General features: G+C 39.7%; 1 protein-coding gene across 1 annotated transcript; it reads right to left on the bottom strand.

Annotated features, from left to right (window-relative positions):
* Nucleotides 1–1,967: 1,967 nt before the first annotated feature.
* On the bottom strand, nucleotides 1,968–12,366 carry LOC137988348 (adrenocorticotropic hormone receptor-like). The gene is made up of 2 exons (XM_068834375.1): nucleotides 12,215–12,366; nucleotides 1,968–3,000 (listed from the first exon to the last, which is right to left on the bottom strand). The coding sequence occupies exon 2, from the start codon at nucleotides 2,992–2,994 to the stop codon at nucleotides 2,017–2,019; it is 978 nt and encodes a 325-aa protein (XP_068690476.1). The 5' UTR covers nucleotides 2,995–3,000; nucleotides 12,215–12,366; the 3' UTR covers nucleotides 1,968–2,016.
* Between the last annotated feature and the right edge of the window lie 134 nt (nucleotides 12,367–12,500).

Raw genomic sequence — 12,500 nt, 5'->3', positions numbered from 1 at the left:
TCCACAAAATTGGTTTAATTCAGATTTAGACTCTCAGATCTTAGGGCATGCTGTTTCAAAGAACTGCTCCGCTATAGTTAACAATTATTCATCGAAGTGGTTTTCAGTAAAGTGATATGCTAAGACAATTATTCACTGGGGTGAATTATTGTTTTAGTATATACCACACAAGCTAAATAAAAAGGGAACCAAAAACCTACTTCATTTTTGTAAAGTATGGTAGGATGATAGTACTTGGCTAATCACCTCCGAGTTCGCCAATCAACGCGCGCGGAAAGCACTATTCTCTTGTGTGGTATTTAAGCAATAGAGGACTTTTTCCTTGTTCGCATATCCTCATCTAAACACAAAGGGGAGTTTGGAGAATTCGAGACGGTTATGCAAACCCGAGACGCAGTCGAAAGTTTGCATAACTGTCGAGAATTCTCCCTACTCCCCGAGTAATGAGGCTATGTAAACACGGAAAAAAGTCCTGTATTGCTTTTATAAACTATCTCTCAAAAATAATTCGACAAATGAACCAAAATGTTGTTTTTCTCCGTCTTGATTGAAACAGATTTTCTTGATACACGGCAAATAACCAATCAAAATTCGTGTGATGTCACAGCCGTGCTTACATGCTCTCATCTAAGCACAGCTATTGACCAATGGGAGTGCGCTTACTATCCTAATTATTTTATAATGCTAAATCAAGCTATTTTTCGTATAGTTAGTTCGTGGGGACGGAAAAACCAGTTTGTTCGCAGTCTCTTCGGGCGTAGTGTGTTACATTACGTTAAACAAATTTAGAGGATAAATATCAAAATCAAAAACTAACGAAAGGTAGAAGTGATCCCCGCACTTATCTCGACAATTTGAGCAAAATTCTCTTACAAACACCTCAAAATTTCATGTGGTTCCAACGGGATTCGAACCCATGACCTCTGAGATGCCGGTGCAATACCATACCAACTGGCCACCCAGTTAGGAGCAGGTCAATTTGTTGCCTTTACGTCTTCCCGTGAAAGGAGTGATATACGATGGAATAAGTGTTTCATAGATAAATTATTTGACTCAGTATTAAACAGTTGGCTTCAGCATTACAGCTAGTAAGAGTTAAGACCCGAGCGGCACGATTCTAAAGCTTCGGTAATTTATCAAATAACGTTTCACCCCAATTACCCCAGACAAGATTACAATAATCAAAGTGAGGTTAAATTTAGGTAATGTATATGACTAACGGTCCCATTCTTTTTATTTCGCCCATCCCAGAGCGACCTTTTAGATATTTCTTTCGGAAAATCTAAGGTGGCATCAATGACTATCTCAAGCGATTTGACATGCTGAAGAGAGTTCCTCAATAGCAACGCGCAAGTGGGTTTAATAAGGTACTCAACTTTTCCTGCAGCCAATTGGTATAATTTTGGTTTTAGCACTATTTAAAGTTAGTATAATTTAATAGGTAAATGAGCCCTGCTTCAAACGCCAGCTTCTACCGTGTCAAACTTAAATGAATTTGAAATTGATTTTATCAAACGAGTTCATAAAGGTCGAATAACCACCGTGATAGATTTGGAAAGCTGACCTTTCGCTCCGACGAAGGGCTAACGCTCACAACGTCAGCTTTCCAAATATTTCACGGTGGTTATTCGACCTTTATCAACTCATTTGATAAAATCAACTTCTGTTTCAATCTCCCACCGACGCAGTACCACAGTTTCTTTAGAAACTAAAATTTTGTTAAATGAATTTGACCTGCGAGTGGTACGACAATAACATGGGAGTGGTTTCAGACATCGAATTAAATTCAGTCGCGCCAATTCAAAATAAATAAAACGACAAAACACACCTTCCATCCAACGGTCAGCTACAGCATGCGCAGAAGAATCAGTAGCGCGAAATTTGAAACTGGCCTAAGGAGGCCAAGAGTATGAGATAACCCCCAAGCCCCGCACCGCCATCTTACGTGAATTTAATCGTTGCACAAGCAGCTGACCTCTCGATGGACAAGAGATGTAGTTTGAAGCCGGAGTAAGACTACATGCCATTAAGAGGAAATTCCTGAACATGGCGGGCGGACAATGGTCTACACATCAAAACTGAAAACAGAGCTCTTTTGAACTCTGGTATTCTAAAGGCATAAAAAATGGGATTGACGAGTGAGTTTGCGAAAAGTAAACAGAGAGCAACCAAAGGTGAACGAATAATTGTTCCATGGGGAACTTTGTCGTAGAAAACCGACTCCACATTGCCGGCAACAGACCACAAAACGATATGTGGTAAGGACAGCATCAAAGACACACTCGTCACAATGAACAATGTCTTTGTCAGTTTTCTTTCTTTACTGACTCCACCATGGCGCCGAGGATGTGTTCCCCAGTTAATTTTAGCAACGATGGACGCGTAGGAAACAAGGATAATGAGAAGACAGCAAGATAAAACTGAATTTATGAGAATGAAGAAAGGCAAGTAGCCACCGTACCAGAATAAGAGGATATCCGCAGCCACCCATATCCCCGCTGTAAACCAAACGGCGAAAACAGCCGTTCCAATGGTCCTCTTTTTCATGAGGCGATGCTTAAATGGACGAAACGTTGCGTGTAAACGCTCCAACGAAATAACAACAAGGCTTACGAAGGAGGAATGCAAAAAAAACGGTGCCAAATGACGAAAAATACCAGTGGTCAAGTTCCCGACGGCAAACCAAAACTGCCATAAGAAGATGTCCCCCTTCGGACAAAGAAAACCCAGATTATAGACCAGCATGGATGGAGAGAATAATCCAGCAAAGAGATCAGCAACTGTCAAGTTGATTACCAGGTACATGTGACGCTTGCGAAGACTGCGGTCTCTTAAGAAAACAATGATTGAAAGGCCATTCAATATCACTACAGTAGCCGACACTGTGTATAGTACCAGCTGCCAGGTGATGCACTCTGATCGAGATATACTCGGCTCAAATAACGTGACGTTTTGCTCACCAAAGAATGTCGAATTACCCAATTCAGCAGCCATCGATACCTGAAAAGAAAAATCGCTAGTAAGATATCATAGCCACGTGTATGAATTTTCCCACTGTGACACCATCATTCGTTTGCATAAAAGACTTTAATTATGACTACAATGAGGTTTTCGAGTTGAAGACGCGACTAGGGAAGGATCGAATAAAAAGCTGCAAAAGCTCGGGGATAGCCACTGTGTCCGCAGAATCCTATTTTAATGATTTTGAAATCGAATTCAGCTGAACTGGAAGCTAACTATTCGGTTTTAGTATCACCCAACTAGTGGACTAATGCAAATCCTGCATTTTGATTGGCTAAGCTACTAGAGGACTGTTAGTAACAGTCCTCGAGTAGCGAAAAGCGTGCGTGACGCTTTCTTTCGTTTTATTCCCAAATAAATATTCCTTTAACTCGTATTTGCTAACTTCATTATTGCCTTTTCTGTCCGACTAGTTGGGTGATACTAAAACAATTAGACCCTTCGCCCTCAAGAGCCACGGGTCTAATTGTTAAATATCCTTCTATTTTCTTTACCTTGATTATATATTGAGCGGTAAAGGAAATCATCCGCTGTAGTACAAGGAAACGGATTCCCGTGCAAGCCCCTTGGAATAAAATTCTACTAGACGACCGCCGGAAATACGTCGGCGTTCGCACATTTTATATTTAACGCTGAATGACTTAATCCCTTTTATCGGCTCTGAGCGCTCTTTGAGTATACAGTAAACTAACCGAATTACTGCCGTCTTTTCGGCTCATCACCTGGAGAAAAAAATACGCTAACATAAACAAAAGATGGTTTTCACTTGACGTCACAGCAGCCATGTTGGTGCACAGAACAATAGAGAAAAACGTCTTTCGGGAATTTGACGGTATTATAATGCAAAACATGAACCATAATTTGCCAACCTCGTTCCCAGGGTCTCCTCTGGTTTCAGCATGGTGGCGGGTCGGGAGAAGACCCTGGCACACAGCAGATCATGTGATCAAATTGGCCATCGAGTTTGGACAAATATGAAAATTTTACAAAATGGCGGCAAGGAATAAGGTGAGAGAAATCTGGGTACGACAACTGCCATCAAGATAATACAAACAAAATGACGTACACGGGGAAAACCACTTGCGGCTAAATACAGGAACTGCTTCGACCAGCGGTCTGGCTGAAAACATTGGTTTGGTGTTGGGGCTCTCATTCTGGCCTGCGCAAATTTGTAATATGTATACAAGTAAATGAATGGGACAAGGTCGGAGCCATTCCTGTATTTAGCCGCTGCTGGGGAAAATTTGTTGTAAGAAACCGAAAATACGGATGGATGAATGCACGAGCAACGGAAATGCAGTAGATGACAGAAAAATCTTGTTTTGCTTTTCATTTTAAGTTGTTTTAAAGCAATGCAAGTTTATATGCGGCTATTATTTCTTGGGGCTGTGGTTTTTAAACAGCTTGGAAACAGCCATCGCACACAGTTTCACCCGTAACATCACAAACATTTGATTCCCGTAAAATCCAGTGAGCTAAGGTTTAATGAAAGCCCTGGTTCTAGCTATTTAGTCACGGGGCTATGTTCACTGTCTTCTGTAAATATATAGTTTACATTGTATTTCAGTTTTTTTAATCAATTCAACCTGATTCAACTGACAGTAAAATTATTTTCATACACTTGGATGATTATCTGATTTCTTATCGGTGTATATGAACCTTCTGACAGCGACTTTCCCCACTTTATATTGACCCAAAGCTATTTTCCTGAAAGCAAGTATTTTACAACATATTTTGTTTTGAGAATCTGCTGTACTTCATTTTCACAGTGAAACTAGTATTTGAATGCTCTCTTGTCGTTTTATCTCTCGTCTCATAGATTGACTGCACGTATTATCATATCAGTGTAAAATCAGTATTAGAATTCTTTTCTGATTGCTAACAGGGAACCACAGCATGTTTTCAATCACGGTGCCCACATTCTTAGAATTAGTCATTGTAAATATATTTTGTGGTAAGTTCACGTAATCAAGCCAAAGTACGTTGCTGAGCATGCTATTTCATGGCAATAATCTGCTTCTTGTGCTGTTCAAGCTATGAAAAGAATTTACCAGTGGAGACAATGTGATGTCTTTGGAATGCTGCTCGTGAAATCTGTTGGGCATAATTCGAAAAGGGCGCAAGTTGTGCAAGTCCTAAACATGAGCATCTCATCATTTTAGCAGTTCTTGTAGAATGAGCCCAAGGTAAGGGGTGGATCTTTGTTGTTATATGAAAATGGCTTTTAATCTGGTGAATCCCAGGTGCTGTTTTGGAGGCAGTGACACACTTTGTTTTTATATTTGCCCCATTCCGTAAACTACATTTTTGTTTCGTATCTATTTTGGCTTCAGGGTGAACTATTTACAGAGTGAGATTGAAAAGCCAATCAAAACAGAGTATTTTTTTTTCGACATTAAACTAATCAGAGTCGGCATCAGAGTTTTGTGTGCGAGGGTTGTGCCTGGCCCAGGGTGTTCTCCCGACACGCCGCCATGTTGAAAGCCGAGAAGACCCTGAGAACGAAGTTGATAATTTGCTATTGTTTTGTGCAACAACATGGCCGTGTCATCACGTTTGAAAACCATCTCTGACAACGTTGTTTTAAATAAATAGAGTCAAGTTGTACCCACGTTTATTACCGTTACCTTATTCGAATTTGGTGGAAACTAGGATTTGCGTTAAACTTATGAAAATTAATTCCTTTGATTCTCACACTCTTGACTTTGGCTAATTTCAGGCGCCAAAAAATTGCTTTGGCAATTAAGACTATAACCGCTGGACTCGGTTACCCGAGACAGCCCTATTCCCCGACACAACTAGGCATGACTATTCCGGGGGTAGTGGGTGAGGGCTAGGGGGTAGGGGGTGAAGGGTACAATAAATGAAGCAATCCAAACCTTATGCGTACATTGAAAAACTGAAAATACGTATCATCATTTACCCAGATATCCAGAAATTGGACCGACACATCTTAAAGGGAAAGTACCGTCTAGAAAAAGTTTCTCTGAATCGAAAGTTCTTTACCTGTATTGTCATACTTGACCACTCATTTGGACTAAATGTGCTTAAATAGCCAACAATAACGCTTCAAAAATAATCACTTCTTTCCATCCATCACACTGACATTTCCCTTTTTATTTAACTTATACGACGTACAGTCTACTTTAGACTTCAAATCTACTTCAACGAAACAAAGATATTAAAGAAGCTGAGCAGCTGCACAATTGTTGGTTTTCACTCACGTGATCAACAGCCATGTTTTTCAACGAAAACAAAAGGAAGTGTTTGCATAATAGAGTTAAATTCCCGGACCATTTGGTCGGGGCACCAACATGGCCGTCTTTTCTTTGTTTAGGGGCACCAACATGGCGGTCGTGACGTCATGTGAAAACCGAGAATAGGCGAGGCAAAGAGACGAACCTAGATCGATGACTTCACCTTGCAGTTTCCGATATCCACTAGACTAACGAGACAACCTCCCCGAAAATCGAATTTTTTAGAGTATTGACATAGTAGTACCCCGCAAAACAATTGAAAGTTAACCGTCTTCAACGGGGTTTTTAGACCTAAATACTGTAGATCAGCGCGGCATAGCTTAGAAACGCTATTTCTTGTTGAACTAAAGCTGTAATTCTGCCTGTTTTCATTCTTTTTAGAGCGGTAAGCTTGTCAATATTAACATGGAATATTGCGTCGTGTAATTGTTACGAAATGTCCAATGTCAGTTTGAGGCATGGAAATTAGCGTTGACCTTCAAAAATTGAAATCCGCCATCTTTGTTTTTGTGTATGCAAACGAGGCTACGACGTAGCAATAGTCAAGGATTTCTCCGGATGACCAAATGTACTTGAAAACACAGGCGAGAAGATCAATACTTTGTAGACTTGAATCTTAAAGTGCCTATCACCTTAACACACTTTTTCAATATATTTATTCTCCGAAATCATCCCAAATACATCGTGTTGTTTTTAGAACATTTAGATTGAAATTTCACTCTTTCATTGGCTTTGAAAAACGGGAAAAGTGATCATACCGTGATTGATAACCGAGCAATGAAGGGGAATGGGTTCTATACCGGGTTGACGTCACAAATTGATTTGCATCGCTGTTTTCAAAGAACTATCTCAATGAAAATTAATTTGTGACGTCAACCCGGTATCGAACCCATTCTCCTTCATTGCTCGGTTATGGATCAAAGTATGATCACTTTTCCCGTCTTTGAAAGCCAATAAAAAAGTAAAATTTCAATCAAAAGGTTCTTTAAACAACACGATGTATTTGGTACAATTTCGGAGTATAAATAAAGAGGAAAAGTGTGTTGAGGTGATAGGCACTTTAATCCAAAGGCTAAATTGTTTTGACATTGGCTCCACCTCTGAACAAATTTACCTCGTGGTCGTTAAACAGGGTTTTAAATGTGAGTTATATGCAGGAGTTTTACAAAGTGAAAGTGAGCTTGCAGTGCTATCCCGCGCTCATTGCTGTGAAATAAATGACTGGAAATCAAGCTTAATCTGTCTACCGTGGCTTTCTACGAGATCCCTGTTACAAATTCAAAACAAACGATCGATTTATATATTTCCATCAAATGATGAGAGTAAATTGCTTCAGTAGTTTCTATACTGCTAACAAAATTTAACCACATTTAGTTACGTTTATTAGCGCATAACAGTGAAAGTCGTCTATATATGGCTTGATTCAGTTTTCGCGCTCCAATATGATGATAAATTGGACTAGTGGACTGAGATTTCCGTATGAAGCGAATGTTACCAAGACCAATATTCATATACCTGAAGATCCCGCTTGAAGTCCTCCTCGGTAAAATGACAGACCCGAACAGACAATATGGCAGTCAGGTTTTCACGTTTCAGGAGTCCATTCACGATTTGTTTCCGTCGGCCAACTTTTCTTTAAATTTTATTTTTCCGGGGTAAGCTTCGGTTTTTTTACTTTTATACGTGTTCTCAAGTTTCATCCCCATCGAAAGCGTACACCCCAACACCGGTAATTGTTGATGTGAAAAAGTCATTGAGCAACATCTGAAAGTTTCGTCGGCTTATTCTAAACTAAACGTTTCCCCGTGTGAAATCAAACAAATGCGTTTGCTGAAGCATCGAAGACGGGTGTCGCTGAAGGAAGAAAGTGAAAAAGGTACGCTTGTGAATATTTCTTTGTGGCATGTTCAAGGTTTTTGTCTTTCACATTTGCTCTGGCTGATTTTTGCCGCCTTAGTTTGATTGACTAGAAATTAAATCTATAAGTATTAAGTCACTTGAGCTTCTGTCACACTTATGGCCTACATTGCCCATTACCTATTGAACCACAAGACTGCTTACCATAGTTCATCTCACATTTGAATTTCTCGAGGCAGAAAGGCCACACAAGAATGAGAAAGTGATCGGGGATTGAAGGACTTGCTAAGGTCCCACATGTTTGTTGACTATTTGCTACGTCATAACACGTCATATCCAAGATGGCGCTCTCCAAGTCACGAAAGAGGCAACTATACAGTGCTCTTGTCACATTTTGACAGGGAACTGGACAGAACGGGAATTATTTTCGAATTCCTGGGGAAACGTTTTCGTAATTTAGAGAAACTATTTCTAGACCGTACTATTCCTTTAACTGAGCAGTAATGTGCAGTTTGAATAAAAAGCTGACACCTGACTGGCAAAATTTTGATCTTCGAATTATATCCAAAGACGGTTTGCTTTTAGTGCAAGTTTTGGATTTCACGGTCCGCCATTACTCACGTTCGAAAATGACCGATTGGACCTCAGAGGGTTGGATCGAGGTAAGATGACGTCGGTAAGACTCACTAGCTTAAAACTGCAGCGTGTAAACGCAGCTTATTATACATGCAAAACACGAGTTTAAAAGTCTGAAAGCTCGAAACTCCCGTGTTGCATATTAATTTAGGCGCGTACACACGCATTGCATTCGGTGAGTCTTTGACGTCATCTTATCCTCGATCCAACTCTTTCAAGATTTTTAAAGTTAGTAATGGCGGACCATTAAATAGGAAAATTCCAGTAAAAATAAACAGTTGTCTTTCTTAAATAAAGGCTTAAAACTTCGGTCACTTAGTGTTCATTTAACATAGCTTTGAAATACAAAGAAAAAGTAGAATTTATTTTTGATCATAGTAGCACTTTAAGCAAATGAGTGGAAAAATATCTCGCCCAGGGTAACTCGGGGAGAGGGTACCCAAGACCACATAAACAGGGCCTTATGGTCTTTTAAAAATGACTACAACAACAAGATTCTCCGACGGCGACATCGACGAAACATCACCTCAAAATATAACTTTAGACTATCGTAAGTCTTCAGCAACTATTCCAACTCGTTCACGTCGTACAATGTGGGCGACGTATTGTAAAAATATATTGGTACGAGCGGTTTCACATAAAAAATAATAATAAAGAATGAAAAGTTTTACATTTGAAAACTCACATTGTCGTCAAAACATAAAATTTGGTGATTTCACGTCATTCTTATGCGGAGTACCGAAAAAAATGTGTGCTAAAGTGCGTGCTGCGCGTGCTGCGTGTGCTGCGCGTGTTGCGCGTGCTGCTCGAGCTGCGCGTGCTGTGCGCGTTGCACGCTTATTTTTCCTCTTTAACCAATGATATCTCTGTTTTGTGGCGTTGTTGGTGCAGTCGAAGTCGTCGTTTCTTAAGCTTCCTAATGACATTGGTTGAAAGTGGAAACTGAAAAAAATCGTACTGCACCACGCATTTTAGCTTCTATTTTTGCGGTACTCTGGGTAACAACGACGTCAAAAAACCAAATTCGACGTTTTGACGACAACGTGAGCAAACAAATGAAATGTCAACCTTTCATTCATCATTTTTGCTATTACACCATTCGTACCAATCATTTTTAGCCGGATACTTCGTTTAAATTGTACGACGTGAGTGAGTTGGAATAATCGAGAAGTACTTACGACGGTCACAGTGCAAAATTATATTTTGAGGTGACGTTTTCCTCCATCTTAAAGTCCCTAATGTCTCCAATTCTGTGAAATAAAATTCTGGAGTAAACTGAGAGCGCCAAATGTAAATGCCACTCGCAACCAAACGGAATTTCTGGCGATTGAGTGGTAACGAAAAAGCCTGAAATTGAATATTTCTGCGTCACGAGAGTGACGGGGCCTGGGTTACAATAGGTGTTAGAGAGGGATTATGGATAGTGACTGGTGTATGTAAGCTAGGTATAGCATGTGATTAGTCATTCTAGGTCGACACCGTTTACCGGCAATTTCCGAGATTTTGGACTCGTAGAGCTTTTGTAGCATGGCTGGCCCATGTCTCTTACCCAGAGAGGACAGTTCAGTGCGGCGGCTCTTTGTGTATTCGTCTTCTAGAGGTTACGATTGCCAATTCAGTGCTTGCTGTGGCTTTTCTTGTAGTTTAGTCAAGTTTCCAACGTTACACCGATGCTCAAGTGCTGAGCCATGCTAAGCCTAACTTGTGATTAAGCTTCCTTTATGCTTTTAATTTGTTACATTCATCTGTTACGCAATTAGATACCTTTAAACCCCGAAGTGTTTGCGGCACTGCGTTTGGTTAGGGGAGTACGTTTCCATTTTTCCCACAGCGTTTTTGGTATCCGGCGATGCCGCTAGCTTTGTATTTTCCTTAATTCAATTTATGTGCACCAATAGTTGCGACTTTTATCCAATATTCACGCTTGTAATGTTACAACGGGGTGCGGCCGAGACTCCCAAAATAAACCTAATGGTATATTTCTCTCGCACCTGTAGCGTGGTGAAGCTGAAATTATAAGATAGTTTGATCTTTGTCGAAAACACCATAACAACTATCACATGTTTTTAGTGACTTTCTAAAAGTTGTTTGTCACATAGTGATCTAACCATATGAAGCAATTATAAATAAGTCACCAGTCGAAAACAAAACGAGTTTTCGCCAGCGAATAAGCATTTTGAGACAATTCGTGAGTTTTGGAGATTTGGGTAAGCTTAGGAAACCACAATGACAACTACGTATAAGGGGGCCATTAGGGTCAAACCGCTCAAAACCGAAAAACCTCTGCACAACCGCAGGCAAAACCCTCAAAATCAAGTTTTTAAAACCATGTTAAAACTAATTCACTGGTAATATGAGTAGCATACGAACTTGGGTTAATTCCAGAAATGAGAATGATGCTATAGAATATTTGCACGCGGCTGACACGCATGATTTACGAACCTAAAGCGTACATCAAATTGGAGAAACCGCATCGGATATTTAAAAAAATAAAACTTTCCCTTTTGCATAAAACCAAATGCGAAAAACAGATCAATATTCGTCGTGCGTAGTTTTTCCAGCATTTTTTTTTTTCCAATAAACGTAGAAAGTTGTGCTTTGTCATCAATGTGTTTAATAATAAAACAATTATCCTGCTCAATCTTGCCAAATATCGCCTGATTTTAGCCAGCTCGGCTAATTATCAGGCGATATTCCGCGCGATTTCGCAGGATAATTGTTAACTATTCACCTCCGAGAAACTTGCGCGGGATTTGCGCCCGAAAATATTGTAATCGTTGGAGGAATAATGAGTTAAAATCACCTTTTTGTGCTATATCATCTAACTGTTTTAGTATATACTAAAACAACTATTTATGTCTGTGTCGGTGGCTAGAGGTTAATATTTACCTCGCCGCTTTGCGGCACGGTAAATAATATCCACCACTAGCCACTTCCACTTCGGTGAATAGTTGTTAAATAGCGACACGCAAGTTAACTTACAACTCGTCATGACGACTTAAAAGAGTCGCCATAACGAATTATAACTCGACCTATGAGTCGCCATAACATGTTTTAAGACGATTAAAATTTGCCATAATGAATTATAAGTCACGGTGACGTGTTATAAGTCGATTATAAGTCATCATGATGAGTTATAAGTTGATTTGTAAGTCTTCTGAAATGATTAAAAATGTCGAAGGACTAAAAAGTCTTTTTCATGGGACGTGTTTTAAGTTGTCTAAAAGTCGTTTTTACATGGTTAAAATTTTGGGATGGATTTCCCGTTAGGGGCTCCACATTGCTTAATTCTCTTTCCGTATTCGAATCTTGAACTAAGAGAGAAATGTTATCACGCTGCATGCTTGAAAATTTGCCGGTGTTTAACTGTATCAGATAGAAAATAAAAGGGGAAGATTCCCACTTTATTTTCTCTTGCTACATCATAACAAAGTTATTCTCACCTTTATATCCTTTGTAGAGAATTTTTCTTAGGAGAAAGTGAAATGCTGGTATTAAAGCAATGCGACAGTACTCGACACTTTTTCAAACGTCTCGCATCCGACACAGTAGAGACTTTTAAGATCTACGATTAAAACGTCACCATCGTATACCCTTCCATCTCATTGAAGTTGTACAATATAAGTGAAGTATTCTAAAATAAATTGTCTACTTGCGGTTTTAGAGTAAGAAAAAGAGAATTGCATGTTCACGTTGTCGTCAAAACGTCAAATTTGGTGATTTGACGTC

The sequence above is a fragment of the Montipora foliosa genome, unplaced genomic scaffold, assembly GCF_036669935.1.
Source record: "Montipora foliosa isolate CH-2021 unplaced genomic scaffold, ASM3666993v2 scaffold_414, whole genome shotgun sequence".
Classification (NCBI taxonomy): domain Eukaryota; kingdom Metazoa; phylum Cnidaria; class Anthozoa; order Scleractinia; family Acroporidae; genus Montipora; species Montipora foliosa.
Note: the sequence above shows the minus strand (reverse complement) of the source record. Positions and strands in the feature narration are given on the sequence as shown.

Coding starts and splice junctions, on each gene's coding strand:
- LOC137988348 (XM_068834375.1), bottom strand. CDS start 2,994: ATGGCTGCTGAATTGGGTAATTCGACATTCTTTGGTGAGCAAAACGTC.